The sequence below is a fragment of the Empidonax traillii genome, unplaced genomic scaffold (assembly GCF_003031625.1).
Source record: "Empidonax traillii isolate 1590-97213 ecotype Southwest subspecies unplaced genomic scaffold, ASM303162v1 scaffold549:size456157, whole genome shotgun sequence".
NCBI classification, from domain to species: Eukaryota; Metazoa; Chordata; class Aves; order Passeriformes; family Tyrannidae; genus Empidonax; species Empidonax traillii.
Window position 1 is genome coordinate 260,530 of NW_020955742.1, and position 16,950 is coordinate 277,479.

The 16,950-nt window shown below is 38.0% G+C and overlaps 1 protein-coding gene across 5 annotated transcripts in view; it reads right to left on the reverse strand.

The window, feature by feature from the left end:
- Window positions 1–5,919: 5,919 nt before the first annotated feature.
- CELF2 (CUGBP Elav-like family member 2) overlaps window positions 5,920–16,950 on the reverse strand; it is a 127,746-nt gene continuing 116,715 nt past the window's right edge. For 2 of the 5 annotated variants that reach the window (XM_027897566.1, XM_027897567.1), the window contains exons 11-13: window positions 16,227–16,406; window positions 12,858–13,001; window positions 6,585–7,459 (exon numbers count right to left, since the gene is read on the reverse strand). In XM_027897566.1, coding sequence (XP_027753367.1) covers window positions 7,332–7,459; window positions 12,858–13,001; window positions 16,227–16,406 — 452 coding nt within the window. In that variant the 3' untranslated portion in view covers window positions 6,585–7,331. Of the gene's footprint in view, window positions 5,973–6,584; window positions 7,460–12,857; window positions 13,002–16,226; window positions 16,425–16,950 lie in introns of those variants that run through there. The other 3 variants (XM_027897564.1, XM_027897568.1, XM_027897565.1) reach the window with 2 other exon arrangements.

Below are 16,950 nucleotides of genomic sequence, written 5' to 3' on the forward strand. Positions count from 1 at the left end.
AAAGGCAGGAACCAACGTTGCTGCTGACACCACACGGATACACCCAGTGCGCCAGGACCAGTAAGACGGTATTGAGGGGGGCTGTGTGTGTGTGTGTGAGCCAAAGCCAGAGTGCCAGAAAGACCAGGGGAGAGGAGACAAGAGGGAGGAGTGTCATTTGGGTCTCATAAGAGCACTTTTAAGTGGTCTTCGATTCCTGAGCATCACAGAAAGTGGGACAAAGGAAAGGGATGGGGGCGTATGGCTTGAATTCCAGAGAGCACTTGCCAGTGCTTCTCTCTCCTCCTTGGGTTTGGTTTGGTTGGTTTTGTTTTGCTTCCCCCCCACCCCTCCAAATTTTAAGGTTTGTATTTGCGATCAGAGGAGAGAAGAGACTTTTTGTAAACCAGAACAACATAGATTTTTCTTTTGCAGCTTTTATTTCGTCGTGGTAGACACCGGTTGGGGGAGAGCAGAGAGATTCTTGTGAGGAGAAAAAAATTATAGGAAATGAAAAAATAAAAAAAGCTAAAAGCCAACCGTAAAAAATAATGAGAAAAAAAGGGCTATGGTATTTCTTCAGTCCCTTTTGAGATTTGTGTAATACTATCAGCCAATGCTGAGAATGATCTGCTTCGTAAGCCCACAGCAAAACTATCACCCATTGGAACAACGGGGGATCTTTTTTCAGTCATTTATTTCTCTTTCCTTTTATTTTAGTGATTTTTCTTTTTCTTCCTTTTTATTTATATTTTTTTTTTTTTTACTTCCACTGGCTTTAATAGAAAGTCTTCCTGTGCTCACTTTATTTTTTAAAGTATTATATGTATAACTGCACATAACAAGCTCGATCACCTGTAGGCTTTTGCAGGCTCTCACAGCCCTAGTTAAGACGTGATTAGTTTCTAAGGAGAGTTTGACTAACGCCATATGCCATCAGATTACTGTGCAGTTTGGAAGAAATCCCAAGGCTATATCCTCCTTTTCTTGAATGTTTCATGTGCTTCTGCGAAGTAGTGGCAGAGTTTGTTTTGTTGTTGTTTTTTTTTTTTTTTTTTTTTTTTTTTTTTTTTTTTTTTTTTTTTTTTTTTTAACAACTAGGAAGAACTGATCTCCACAATCCACATTTTCCAGACTGTTTGAAATGTCAAAGCAAAAAAAAAAAACCCCAACTTTTCAGGTGACTTCTGTGTGTTTGCGTGCAGAAGGTTTTGCAGTTCAAAGGCTAACAAAAGCTACCTTGAATAGGACTTTGCAAGAAGCTCATTTAAAATGCTTCCTGCTCCGAGAGATTATCCAAGTGATAAGGCATGACTAGGGGGAGGAAGAGAGAAAAAAAAAAAAAATCAAAGAAACCAGAACATGTCTAAAATGTACAAATCCTCTTTTGCCCCCCAATCAGCTATTCACTTAGGTGGAATCGACTGTATCTTTTGTACACAACCAACAAATAGAGAAAAAAAAAAAAACAGGCACGTGAAACAGTGAGGTGTGTAGATGTATTACCAACACAGAATGACCACCAACAATACAACACACAAAGTAGAGAGACAAGTATTAGGAAAATGGTTTAATATTGGAGACAGAAGCAAAAAACTGCATCACACAATAACATACGTTACAAAAATAAGTCTGACTGTTTCAACTACACGGTTATGTTCACAATGAGGACAGAAGAATCAGAAAAAACTCTGATCTAAACAGCAAAAAAGCAAACCCCTAACGTTTTAACTAATACATTTATCCACGCAAAGTGACCGAGTACTCCTAATTCTAATTACCTTATTGTGTAACTGCACGATACAGAATAAAAAGTGAAACTTACCGCTTTTGTTAAGACAAAATTCTAAACACTAGATATAAGCAAAGGGAAAAAAAGAAATCAAGCCAAAGTTTTGAATTCTCGAAACAAAACCAACTCTCTTTCTACCGTCCAGAAATCAAACTTGAAAATCAGTCATGATCGAGGGGGCCCACGAGAGTAAGCCACAAAAATTTCCATTTGTTTTTTAATCTCCAGTATAAAAAGTTCCACTGGTACAAAATGCATAAGTACAATCAAGTTGTAGAAATAGGAAAGCCTGCTTTTTTTTTTTTTTTTCATTTTTTTTTTTGTTCTTTTTTTTTTTTGGCTCAAATTCCATCAAACAACAAAATCCAAATGCATCAATAAAACAGAAACAATACTCAAATGGTCTTACAGTTTCCACTAGATTGCATTAACTTTGGCTTTTCTCAGACAATACTTAAAAACTAGTTCGTAATTCTAAACAAAATGATAGTATTATTAATCTACAAACAACAATTCTCACAGCACAAAAAGAACACAAATACATAGGTTTGTTTTTTTTTTCTTTTTGTATGACATTATCCAAAAAGGTAATGAAACTACAGGATATTTTTTCCTTTTGTTAATTAGCACTTAAGATAATAAAAACAGAAACAGTAAAATGATTCCAGAGTAGCACAAGCCAAGGAACTGTAACCCCTATGGTGAAAGAAAGATGAACTTGTTACTCCTTTGAGGACTGCCATTTCATTGCAATTAGCTAATTTGTTTGAAAAAACAACTAGTCTAGTCTTTTGATTAGAATTTTGTAAAGCAATTTCCCTTGTTTTACTTCCTCTCTTATTAGGCCCTTGCACCCTTGCAGCTTTATCCTTTCAATATTTTGAAAGAGAACTGGTACATAATTTGTCTCCCAGGAGGTGTACGTTTGGGTTTTTGGTTTCGTACTTGAATTTTATGTTATTCTTTAATTATTTTTTTTTCCCCCCCAAGATGGACTCTTTTATAAGCAATGAGCCATCTCAGTTGCCTGGAAGTACAGAAACATTCCTCCTCTCCCACTGCTAAGCCAATGTCCCGTGGAGTGTAATTCAAGGCAGCCTGGTGCCGAGTTACACTGCCTGAGGACCAGAAGCATCACCACTCTAACTGGACTGGTAAACCCACAGGACACACCAGGGCATCTAAAAAAGCTTTAGAAATTTAGACAGTGGGTACAACGAGAAATATTAGTGAAACAGTCTAAACAATCCAAATGATGATCTCATATTATATATATATATATGCACATATATATAATATAACGTACGTGAGATGATACTTTGAATACGCACAATTGCTGCAAGTAGTACAAAATAGCCCTCAAAGGGTGTAGGAAGGCCCCAGCAGTAGTAAAAACGTGAGAAAAGTACAGATCATTTATTTATAAGTGCATGTGCTATAAGAAGGAAACTTTTTTGCATCACTAGAGGCTAGTCCTTTCCATCCCAGGGCTCTAAGTAAAGAAGCATTTAAGTTGGGGATGAGAGACAAGAGTGCACCAGCTGATGTTGCTCATATAGGGCTTAGTTTTTTGAATTTGAGGCGGCTTCAAATAGAATTGGGTAGAACTAGGAGGTGGAAGAAGGTATGGCACTTTATGATCAGTAGCAGGTACTGCTGCTCACACGCATTGGGTTGGCAATGAATTCACTAGACCGGTGGCAAAGAACTGAATTTGGTTGTTTGGTCACTACTTGTGCGGTAGAATCGCAACCTAATCAGACTTACAAGGCAGTGTAAAAAGGGCTACCAGCATCTCTTTTCTGGTTCCTTACACAGAGCTTGCTCCAGCAAACACCCACGTCAGTCACACAGATATTCCCGTGGACTGCTGGGCCGAGTGAAGTCACTCCCCTCTGTATGAGTGTTGGCAGGAGTAAGCCGATATATTGCCGTGACAAATAATGGCAGATAACACCAAACATTACAGTGTATGTAAACTTTATCCATAAAAAGTAGTTTAACTGCAGTGCACACTGAATTTTCACCCAGGAAGATCTAGTGCATCTGATTTAAGCAAAAGTTCATTTATTTAAATTACAAAAATATTATTATTTTTTTCTTCTTTTTTTTTTTTTTTCTTTTTCCCCCTCAAGGTTTTCAAATGGTGGATTGACCGCTCCTGGCTGGGAGTGGCTCACACAATAGATAATTAAAGAATTGTTTTCTTTTTCTTTTATTTTATTAATACTGAATAGCATATTCCAGCAGCATATTAAAAGCTCTTTAAGAAAAGACAAAATCCCCAAAATCTAAAAAGGAAAACCACAAGTTAATTACTGTTTTAAATAATTTTAGTTATAGATACAGAAGAAATTTAGACAGCAGTAAAATATTTTTGTCCTTCAGATCTGCCCTGTGCATTGTTCTGATTTCAACCATGTATTAAATAAACCACAAAAAACTAAGTATATATATATTTATAGATATAGATATATATATAAAAATAAACAGCAAAATGGTGAATGTATAAAAGGTATTAACACTCAAGACAGCTCTGGGTGGAAAGGGTTAAAAGTTCAAAACTTTCTCACCTTAGAGGTTTCCATACAATATGAAGAAAATACATAGTGAGGTTTGCTTTCACAGCATTGATGTGTGCAGAGTGGTTAAAAAAGTGAAACATGGGCACTTATACAATGTTTTACAAAAAACATCAAAGAGAAATAACAAACAATAACAATTTCAGGCAACAAGACCACAGGATAGCAAGTTAACAAACTTTTTAACCTCTTTTTTTCTTTAAATATTAGGGATTTATACAAAACACATAATAAAATACCCATGTTATCAAATTACTTCACACAAGAAACACACTGAAGCTCTAGGAAGAAAGTACCTTTGGAATTTGGCACTATAGTTTCACTGATTTTTTTTTTCTTTAAAAGAAAAACCGATCACATTTTGCTGAACACAAACACACCTAAATTGTTCACAATAAAAAAATGACATCAATGCGTCACAAGCCAACACAAACTTATTCTGGAATATTTTTTCATTTTTCACATGAAATTATTATTTTTTTTTTTTAAGCAAACAACTTTTTTTTTGTGTTTTTATTTTTTTGAATCTTGTTTTTGTTCTTGTTGTTCAAGTAAACCAATTTTAAACTCGTCTTTTATAAACATAGAACACTTAAGACCATAAGACTCATGATGAAACCACAACTTAATTCACAGAAGCACCAACGTAACACATTTTACAGTAACCTTTCTTCTGTACATTGAAACAGTATAAAATATAGGTAATTTCATGTGCATTAAACCATGGATTGTCTAACTGTGAGTCAGTTCAGCAAAAGGTGACACAAGTAGGTAGCATTTGCCCTAAAACAGGGTAAATATTTTCTTATACTAATCTACAAAAAGTGGTTCTATATATATACTTTAATGAGAAAGTGAGCCACCTAAAATGGCCTTATCAAAAAACTTTACACTGCCTGAAAAATGTAAAAACTATTACAGACCTCTAGAGACTTAAAATCAGACAGTTTTATTTCTCAAACTGTTTTGGAAGTAGTCTGTTAGAAACCAACATTCTGTGCCTCTGGACACATATTGCTATTGTCACCAGTGACCAGGCAGAATGCCAATCCCTGTATAATACTTTCAAGTCTGTTTTTTTTTTTTTTATTTTTTTTTTTTACGAAATGAAAAAACCAAAACCGAGAACCAACCAAAAAAAAAAAAGAAAAAAAAAGAAAAAAACCAAACCAAACCAAAAACCAAAAACAAAACCCAAAACAAAAATACCCCAAACAAAAAAACTCTCCAAGGAAGGAAGAAAGAAAACCACAAAACAAAAGAAACAAAAAAATAACAGAAAAAAAAAAAAGGAAAGAAAGAAAAAACATTTTGCCACAGGTTGTTTTTTAAATCCTATCATTAATTTATCTAATAATAAATTTCAGTCTTGCGTGAATGCAGCAATGTTTTTTCACATTGACTTCCCAGAATTCATAGCTAGATGAGGTCACATGCAAATTTCAAAGGTCAAACTAGGTCAGTAGGAGAACCAAATATGATGTGAGGTCAGAAAGACATCAGAAACAATGACGGGACGATGAAACTTTTTTTTTTTTTTTTTTTTTTTTTTTTTTTTTTTTTTTGAGACGCCACAGGGACATGCTAGGCAAACGATGGGCTAACGGGCATGGAGATGTCTAGGGAAAAAACAAGGAAGAGGAAAAAAAGTTACACAGAATCTATGCAGCACAAACAAAATCACTTTTATGGGTGCAGGAGAAAACTAATGCAAATCTTTCATCAGGTAGAGCCTATGAGCCGGTCACATAATTTGCATTAACTTACAATACTTGTCAACAAGAGCACAATGGAACCCCAAAAGGATCCATCTCAAAGGAGTCAGAGAGAATGGATTCCTCTTTGGGGAGAAAAGAGAGGAAAGAACCAGTTTCTACAAATGTAACAGAAAGGTACAGGGAGGGGAGGGAAGGGTTAGACAACCGAACTTTAAACCAGGTAATGGAAACTACAAACAAAATAACCAGACAAATACAAACAAGAGGATAAAAGTATGAACTGTAAAGGGTGGAGGGTTCAACAGTGAAAAAGCGCCCATTCTTGGCACAATTACTCTAGAGACTACTTCAAAGGATCTAGCTAGCATAGAGAGCTGCTCTTTAGGTATCCAATAAGTTAACAATAGGCAATAAATAAATTCCATTATTTCTGAGGCAGTAAAAATTTTGTATAAAAATAGAAATGCTTTTTACAAATAAAATTTACAGGCCTGTGGCTTTCTTTTTTTTTTATTATTATTAAATTTATCTCTCAAGAAACATCAAGTATTGTCACTCATTTTATTTTATTTTTTTTTTATTTTAAACCCTGTAGCTTTAGAAACAGATCTCTAAATCTTTTTTACATTAATCCTTTCCAAAAAAAAACCCAAGAACTTAAAAAAAATGAAATATAAAGACGACCAGTGTAAAATCAGACTAATATATAACAATACGTTGATTTGAACAGAAAAAAAAAAATCAAATCTTCTCAAAAAACAAGTTGATGTAGTGGAAAGACTTGTTTCAATTTTTGTTGCAAAGTAAGTAAGTGCTTCAACTGGCATGAGGCCATATTGTTTAACCTATAAACTGCTGGTGCCACCCTGGTAAAATACGATCCATCCATAGAAAACAACTTTTATTGTGTGCTAATGGCACCAGGGTTCACAGAGTTAAATTGCACATTTTTTGTGTCTGTGTGTGTGTGTGTGTGTGCTGCTTTGAATTTCAAGACGTTTATTTTTTGTTTCAAAAAGGAGATAAATTATGCTGCAAAACAAAATACAGTAACACAACTCAGTAATTACTTGGCAAGGAAATGGGAGCCAAGTGTAATAAGGACAAGTGGGGAAATGGAAGTGGTAACTGTAAAAATAACTGTCTCTTGGTGAAGGTTGGCTCTATGCTCTTTCTTAACCCCCCTGCAGAGGACAGGTTTGCTCATGGGACTTACCCTAAGAAAGCTAAAATAAGAGCAGTAAGCATCTGGGGTTAAGATCAGTAAGGTTTGCTGTCATTTTTGGAGCGTTTCAGCTGAACCTTCAAGCGTTTCATGCCAATCTGAAAGCCGTTCATAGCCTGGATAGCAGCTTGTGCAGAGACTGGATTGTCATAGCTAACAAAACCTAGGAGGCACAGAACAGAGGTGGGAGAGAAAGTCAACTACAGGTTAGAACAAATGTCAGAGGGCATTTTGTTAGGTTTTTATTATCACTATTTATTTGATACATTTACCTTGCTTTCAATTCTTTCAGCACCTTTCATATCCCATTTCCTCTCCTGTTTCCTTTGCCTTCCTCTTTACCTTCATAATATTTCTTTACACTGGCTGGGATGCAGTTGGCCAGTTCTGGTGCAATGCAGTTTTCAGTCTGTTATTTATCTACCTACCTTAGAGACTGAAGATATTTATTACTGTGACACTTTTCAGTGTAATATCTACATACCTCCCAGATATTAGGAAGCACTATTTAGGCCAACCTGCAGATGGGAAGCTAAAACAGAAAGCCTGGTTACAGAATCAAACCCCGAACTCCCTATACCCATTGGCACACCTGGATGTGAGTTCAAGTGTGATATGGAACACTCATCTCCTTGGACTTAGCCTAGGACAGTTGCAATATTAGTATTTTGTATTTTTACAGATCTTAAGGTCCATTAATGTTTGGTAATTCAGCCTCTTGCTCCCCAGAGGGCCGTGCAAGCATCAGAATTAAGCAGCATCGTAAAGACAATGGTAGGGCTTGATGAGAACTCCAGATCTTCTGCTCCTCGGTTGCGAGCACTAACTAGGGGGATAATGCTTGCTAAGGTAATTCAGAATGGCTGGCCTGGCTCAGCTTTCTTCTCCCTGGGAGACTAGAAATGCTCTGTTCATAATATACTCAAATCTCCCTGATTCTGGAAGCTCAACATTCATTTTCATATCTAGGCCTCCCACTTGTAATTGCAAAGCTCGTCTAACTGCTGCTCTGCCTCAGCCTGGACTAATTATTACTGTACTCAGCCTGCTGTTATGCATCTGCTTTGAAATGCTCCCTCTTCTTTCCTCTTGAATTTGCCTTAACACATATCCCTTAATTCTCCTACGGCATGGATGCCACACACTTTGTTTTCAGTCCTAACACACAGGCTTTTCAGTGCCTCTCCTCCACAAACGAGCTTTATTCATTTGTGCTTAGTGTCTGTGTACTTTTTGGATCCATAACCTTTGTTTCCCTTTACTTTAACCGATTCTTTTATGGCTTTTGCTGACCTTGCACTACTGCCCTCTTCCATTTGCAGAATCAGAATGTTACACTTCCCCCATTACAAAGAAAAAACACTATTATCAAGTCATCTGGTCCTTGTCCAGCTGCTCTCCTTCACAGACCATCTCTATGGCCTCACCTTAAATCAACTTCACCAAACTATTTAACATAAGACTCTTCTCTGAACAACTCGGGCTAACTTCCATTCCTTCCACTCAAAAACACCTCCCACTTAAATCTCTGCAGACCTTCTCCTGGCCAAAGCCAATATGCTCTATCCATGTTGTTCTGTGGTTGATTATCTGTTATCTCCTTAAGGAATAATAAATATTCCTCCATACCTTCCTTGGTTTTAGTAACTCTTGTCACTTACTCACTTTCTCCACTAGATCATTCCCTCTTAATGTAACGGTCATATCCTAGGAGCTTCATCACTCTTTTTCTTCCTTCCTTCCTCCTGTTTTCTTCTAGGAGATCCTATCTGTTACCATGACTCCCATCATTGTCCTAGCTCTGCAGTCCTGTGTCTCCTTCCACAGCTCACAGATCTCAGCCTTGATCTCTAGGATTGCCTCAGGGATAGAAAAAGGAACTATCATGAGCTGGAAGGCAGCAGTAGCATCTTCCAGGCAGGTGCTCCACAACTGAGATGTAGCTACTCTTACCTACCTTGAGAATTCAGCATTTCCCTCTACAGCTTTCCTGACCTTCACTTTATTCTCTTAAATGCATTCAGTACAGTCTTCTGCTATGAACTTCTCACCACCTTAGTTCCTTTTCTTCTTATCTAGTTTTATCCACCTCGAAGTTAAAACAGTGATCTAAACCAGACACTTAGATGGTGAATGAAGGAAGCACACCCAGAGGTGGCTTTTCCACCCACCATTCTTGTCACCAATGTAGACACCTCCACTGATGATAGAAGAACAATTAGCTCAGGCTATGCTTGCCTTCTAGGGAGGTGAGACAAGTCACCTCATTCTTTGTCTTTTTAATAGCTTCCTTGACCCAGACACCACTTCAAACACACAACCTCTCTGCTGCATCAGTGGCATCAGCCCATATAATTCATTGTTATCCTGATTCATAATTTGTCTCTTTACACAGAATGTTGTACCTGCATTAACCTGTTACACTCTCATCTTCTTCCTTATTGAGAACCTTTATTTATAATGCTTACAGAGGAATCTGGCATTTTTTCCCTCTATTTGTATTTTTCTGATTGCACACATTCATCATTTGTTGTCTGAATTTTAAACCACAAGTTACATGAGGTTGGGATGATGTTTCTTATCATTTCACAAAGTCCCTGTCATGACAATTCTGATTTTTGTTTTAGATCTCTAAGTATCTTTACAATCATTCAAGTAGCAATTTTGCTAGGAGGCAAACTGCATTTATGCACTGATGTCACTGGGTCTCCCACCTCCTGCCTTACTTTTACATACCTCATTTTTCTTATTCTAAGGTTTATGAAAGACAAGAGATAAGCTTGAAGAGTGAAACCCTTTGTCTGCTGAATCAACTAAAGCCCACGAGAACTCATGGAAGAGCACTCCCAGATGTAAACAGACTGTCCTGTCATCCTTATCACCATTAAATCCTTTGAGCATTCATTTAGAGGTGGACAAGAAAGCAAAAAATCCCAAAGTCCACTTTCTGCAAAGAAAAGGAATTTTTCATTTTGAGAAGCAGTGTTACCTGAGAGTTCATCACTGTATGTCACTACCCTGCAACTCTCTTGGAATGCACCTTCCCTTCCCAGTTCTGCCAGTGGACAGACTTGGACAATCTTTACACCTTTTGGATGTTTAACCTGTTCTCATCTGTAATTTGATTTCCTCCTCCTTTGGGCAAGAGATTGGAAACTCCAGAGTAGAAAGCACTAAGCAACTGCAAATTATTATTATTATTATTATTATTATTATTATTATTATTATTACTACTACAAGGGGGAAAAAAGACCAAACCAAGCCAACAAAAAATCCCAAACCCAAACTGAACCAAGAGCAATGACCATTAATGATATAGGACAGAAATGGGTTCTTCAGCCCTAGTTTTTGGATGGGAGGACAGAGAAAAAAATAAAGCTTTTTAAAATACAACTATGAGACCAAACCAACAAAGACATGATTCCTGCTATTAAAGCTGAGGAGGTACATACAAGACTATGCCAGTATGTTAAAACAGCAGGATTAATTCTGGCTTTGCCTGTGATTGGCAGCACCACCAAGTTGTCACCTACTGAATCAAAAAACCTCAACTTCCCCTGCTACTTCACTATTTTTAGTTTCTAAAGATGAGCTGCTTTATTCTGCCCTGGTGGCAGAATATCTGTGAAGAAACAATAAGAAATGAAAATATCAGTGAAAGCTGCCTAAAACCAAAAAGACAGAAGATTGCTACATCTATTGGGTGTTGACATCTTCATCTTCCCTCAAAGAAGATCACCTCGGTGTTTCACTCTAAATTAGGTAAATTGTGTCCCATAAATCCAGAAAAATATGTAAGTAGATAATCAAAGAATAAAAGGAAAACTGCAAAAAGCAAGTATGGGAAGTGAACTGATGAATTGAGAAACCTGCCCAAACTAATTTGCATTCTTTCAGCAGTCACCACAATTGCTGCATTTCGATTATCGTAGCTTGATTTGACATTTCATCGAGATTCCTGGAGACCTCAAAAATGATTTTGTAACCCCAACCTACTAAGAGAACTGACTCCAGATCAATAGGGAGTCCATTTCAATTCCACTTTTCAAATTTGCAACAGCCTGAGGGACTGTTTTAACCCATTGCAGACAAAGGTTGGGCTATACTCATCTAGATAAGAATAATTTTTTTGCAAAGCCTAAAGAGGTGAATGTTTCAAAAACAAATGGAAGGACTACAGGAAAATGCACAAAGAATGTCACACCCTTTCTATGAACCAAATCACTTTCCAAATGTACTAAGGGCTCGTCTTCAGGTGTGAAACACTCAGAGAGTGACAAGGTATTCTGGTGCAGTAGGTATTGTTGAGTAACTTGATGAATTCTCCTCATGTTTGGGTGCTGTCTGTTTAGTTACACTCAAACCCTTTCAAAATGGGCACTTGAATAGCCCTGGGGAAGACAAAGCCTTAGACAGACACATTTTATCAAAACTCGGATTTAAAAAAAAAAAACAAAAAACCAAACCAGTAATGTTATGCAAGCTTATAAACATGTATTATGGTTAATGGGGACACTTCACATGGGGACACTTCAGAACCAAGGGAGGGTGTTGGGCAAAGAGTATCACTGGCAGTACAAAGGAATTTTGGAAACTAGGGGGTTTTCTGAACTGGTTACTCTTTTGACATATATACAGCTGCATTCCTTCACTCCAGGAAAGAGCTGTCACTTTTAAGGAAGCTCCAATACTTTACGTCAAACCTTATAAAACTTATCTTTAAGAGAGTCTTTCCTACTCCTAGATCCTCCCTGTGTCTTGCATAAGACCACAATTATTAGACCAATGTTCTAACAGATTGCCACTCACTTACATTCCCTGCTCCACTCCATCAAAGCACCAAACTGAACTGGTCCATCTCTGCTGTTCAGAAGACATCAGCCCTCTTAGTCAACCCTAAAACTACTTTTATACGAACATATCATCTTCTCCTCTGTTGTAATCTAATTTTCTGACAGCTCCAAGTATCCCCTAGAAAACCTGACACTGACCTTGTGAGGCTCCCTTCATCCCTGCCCTAAGGAGATGCCACCTTCCATAATACACTGGAACCCACCCACAACAGCTGGAGCTGCACATCTAGACATCAATTGTCTGTAAAATGTTCTGAACTACATGCACACACCATTCAGTCACTAATTGCAAAATCTTGTACTTAATTCAGAAGAAAGAAATTCCTGTAATGTAGAAGTAATGGGTTAAACATAAATGTTTTTAAGTGGCTCAGCTATACAATAGAGAATAATTAGGTATCCATAATAAGGCAGTTTAATAGTATACTAAATGACATTCCCTCACATAGGGTGTAATTACTTTCATGTACTTGACACATTCATGTGAGATGTCAGACTGGAAGATTATTATTGTTTTTTCATATCCAATTTTCAGTTAGAAGTAGTTTGTCTGTGCATCTTCCTGCTCATTTGAGGATTAACAGTCCATTATTATTGGAACGAGTTTCCAGTATGACATTTCTCACATTGCTGCTAATTTTCTTTCCTGGTCCCTTTTCAGTATAGTGCATGTGGTTTTTACTGTTTGATTTATTAAATTTGACATACCAAAGCACTTGCTCAGATTGGTCTGTTTGTCAATGAAGACTTTAGCAGAGATAACATTTCCAAAAGGCATGAACATCTGCAGAATGTCCTGGTCTCCAAACTCCTGGGGGAGGTGGTAAATAAAGAGGTTTGCCCCTTCTGGACCTTTAGGAAAATAAAATAAATAAAAAAAAAAAAGAAGTATGAAAACAGTCATCACAAGTGCTACATTTAATCTATTTTTCCATAATACTTACTGAAGATGATGGTCAGAAAGCATTTCATTTTCCAAATTCGAAGGAACAAAAGCAAGTGGATCATCAAAGGAGTACAGCTGAATGCAGCTCTCTAGAGCATCCCATCTTGAGAAGCGTTTACTTTGAAAAGCACTTATTTCATAACTCTACCACAGAAGTAATAAAATTCATCCCCTTTCTTCAATTTGTATGAGTGTCTTGCAGTATAATTAGGGTTAGAATAACATATTGCTCTCTCAAAATACCCCAAGAACTGCACAAGGAGTTCTCTGCTGCCTCAAATGCCTGCACAGGTTTGGTGGTTTAATTCCAGTCGCAGGAACTTATGGAAAGGGAATGAGCTGAGCTCAGATTTCAGTACCACAGACTTAAACTCAAAGGGCAGGAAAATGGTGGAGATGGGAATAAAAGTAATAAGACAAAGCACACCTTGTGACTTGGAAGTCAGTGAAGTCAGAGAGAGAAAGACACTTAGAATTAAATTTGTACTGACTCATTTCAAAATGAGTTTGTTGTTGTTTTTTTTTATTTATTTTTATTTTTTTTAACACAAATTCCCTATAGAAAGCTCTGTCTCCTGGAAGAAACTTTGTAAAGTAAGCATTTTAAAGAAGTTCGAAATTAAGTAGTTGGCTTGAAATTAAAGCAGCTTTAGCCTGTTCAGTCTGCAAAGAGAGGTGCAAACTCAAAGGTGCTTCGGATGTTTGTCTTACAGACAAAATTTGAGGTATGCATTATTAAAGTTGTAGGTTAAAACATTCATGCTAGCACTAATAGGTTTTTTTCTTCCCCTAGCTCAAGTGTCCCTTTACAGTAACATACTGGAAATGAGCAATGGATGCCAGGAAGAACATGACAGATGATGGAGTCAGACATGGGCCTCCCCGTGCAGGCTCCAGGAGTGTAAGTGGTACACAAAGGGAACAAACATTTCCGGAAAAAACACTTGTAGAACAACCTGATTAAGTATTCCCTTGCTTAATGGAACCTAAATGTGCCTCAGATGTGACGTCCTTGGTTTTCTGGAGAGGGAGAGGTAAGCGAACATCAGATTTATGGGTTCTTTCTGCAGGTGAGCCACAAAGCCTCACATCTCCCATACAGAAGAACCAAGCTGGCTGCTCTCTCTCAGCCTGCAGGAAACTTTTCTTCTTACCCCAAGTAAATTATAGTTTCCAATAAATAATATTTCTTAAAATAGTAATAAAAACCCCTTATTGAACAATATTTAAGAGCAGATGCATGAGGCAGTTCATGATGCTTCAGCAATTAATACTTATATAGATTTTTCTCTAGTACTTGTTTATCCTCAGCCACTCCAGACTCTTCAACATTCCATTAGAAATCATAGTAAGAGGCAAAACATTGTTGCCAGTATTCAGTGATGGAATTTACTCACTTTAACTGAACTCCTTACGGACAGATACAAGACATACAACAAAAAATACTGTATTTTAAAAGGCTTGCTGCCAATTTATAACATTAAAAAATAAGCCTAAAGCTGATTTGAATGTTTCTAAAGAGGAAAAAATTAAAATGGAAAAGAAATCAAACTACCATCCACTGTGTATCTTGCAATGACACCAAATAAAGAATTTTTTTCTGGTGTCAAATAGTCTATTGTCACTGACCAAAGTGCCCAAGGTGAAATACAAATGCAGAAAACATTAAAAAAAAAAAGAAAAAAAATTTTAAATCCTTTCAATTTAAATAATCCAAACTGTTAGCAGTAAATGAAGAAGAGACATCAGACAAAATACACATTTTAAGTCCAGTGTCTCTGTCTGGGGGAATGCCAAATTTGTCTTCCTAGGAAACACATCCCATAACAGTACAAGGTAGTATTTCAAAAGAGGATAAAAAAGATTTCTCTTGAGGATATTATACTAGGTTTATTTTCAAAGCTTATCCCTGGCAAGGAACAGTAGTGACAACACAGATACAGTCTTAGAAAGCATGCACCATTTTCCTGTCTTTCTGGAACTAACTGGAAATTAGGATGAGAAAAAGCCATGAAAAGAGAAACAAGCCCCCAAAATGCCTGGGAAGTGTGCAGGGGAAGGGAAGAGGGGAAAAAGGTAACCTCATTTTCCTGAACACCTTGTAATTAATATTCATTTATTCTCAGCAACAACTTCCTGAGGTTTATTTGCTGTTGACGCTGGGAGAGGGGGCAATCATTCACTTAGTTGCTTCCCCACAAGACCCACAATTAACCAAAGAACCACTCAAAGGGAAAACGGATCTTGTCATTAGCTCAAAACCTTAAACTTAATCAGATCAACCCCATTTTGATGGAAAATGGAAACCAGAAGAGAAAACTGCATCCATAAAGGGATGATTTTTGTTAGCAGCACCTTTTTATACGGTAGTTGGTAAACGTTTTTATATGAGCTCAGTTGGTCAGAGCATAGTGCTACTATCACCAGGGTTGTGGGTTTGATCCCCATATGGGCCCTTTAGAGTTGGACTCAATGATCCTTGTGAGTTCCCTTCCAACTCAGAATACGCTGTGAAATGAGAGGATGTCTTTATGGAAGGGAAATTTCAAGTTAAAGCTCATATCCAGCAAGGGCATTTTTGCAGTTCAGCCACTGCATCTCAGGAGAGGTCTGCTGGGCTTGGAGACTGTCTGCAAAAATCCAGCCAGACCAGACCTTAAAATTTCCATTCTTATTTAAAGAAGCTTTACAGGTCACATTAATCTGAAGCCTGAGGTTATAGTTCAGTTGGTCAGAGCGTAGTGCTACTAACATCAAGGTTGTGGGTTTGAGTGCTAACACCAAAGTTGTGGGTTTGATCCCCATATGGGCCCTTCACTTAAGAGCTGGGCTCGATGATCCCTGTGGGTCCCTTCGAACTCAGAACATTCTCTGAAAGTGCAGTTTATTATTATCATTATTATTATTATTATTATTATTATTACTCAGAAAGGATGGTCGGTAAGGTGTAAGTCGAAGGACAGATGGTTAAAAAGCCGAGGTTAAAGAAGGCAACAACACTAAACGGGAGAAAACTGGAAGAAACCAAAGAAAAGCCACAGATTAGACCACCTGAGCTCTTTGATTCAGTCCCCGCGGTGAAGACACTGCTCCGGCTTGGCTGCGGGTGGCTCGGCGGTGTGGGCACTTACCTTCCTTCTGGCTGCCCGCGGCGCTTTGCTGCTGCAGCAGGCTCTGGCTGTAGAGGGTGGGCAGCGCGGCGGCGGCGTACTGCTGGATTCCTGAGTAGGCCTGGGTGAGCGCGTCCATCGTGCCGGCCGTGCCGTTCGTCAGGCCCGTCGCGCCGAGTCCTCCGTTCAGGGCCGCCATACCTGAGAGCATTTGAGCAACTTTACAAAAAACCCAACAATAGAGAAAAGAAATTGCACTTGTTCATTAGTGCTTTCCGAAAGTCGTTGGTTATTTTCATTAACGACACTGACAACGACAGCGGTTGCATGCAGCTCGGCACTCCACCAAAATGGGACTGAAAACAAAGAAACACGAACTTTGGCGCCAGGGTCACTTCAGCACAAGGGTTGCACAGTCAAACGGACCCGCATGCAGCCTGCTACTGGCAAGTACTACAGCTCCGTGCTTCTGAGAGCCTCTCTGCTCACCCTCCTCCACACCCCGGGTGTCTGAAGTTGGGAGAGTGGGACCTATTTGACCTGTAAGCTGGGCACCGGGAAAAGTGGTCTGCGAGGAAACCCACTCCTTCTTTACCAGGGTCTTCTGATTTAACTGCATTTTGAGACAACTTCTTAAAGGTCTTTTCCAATCTAAATGATTCTATGATAACCCTCTGTATAATTATGGGTTTTGTCCCTTAGGCTTGTGGTAGGAAGATGGACTGTGATGGTCCGTGCTTACTTC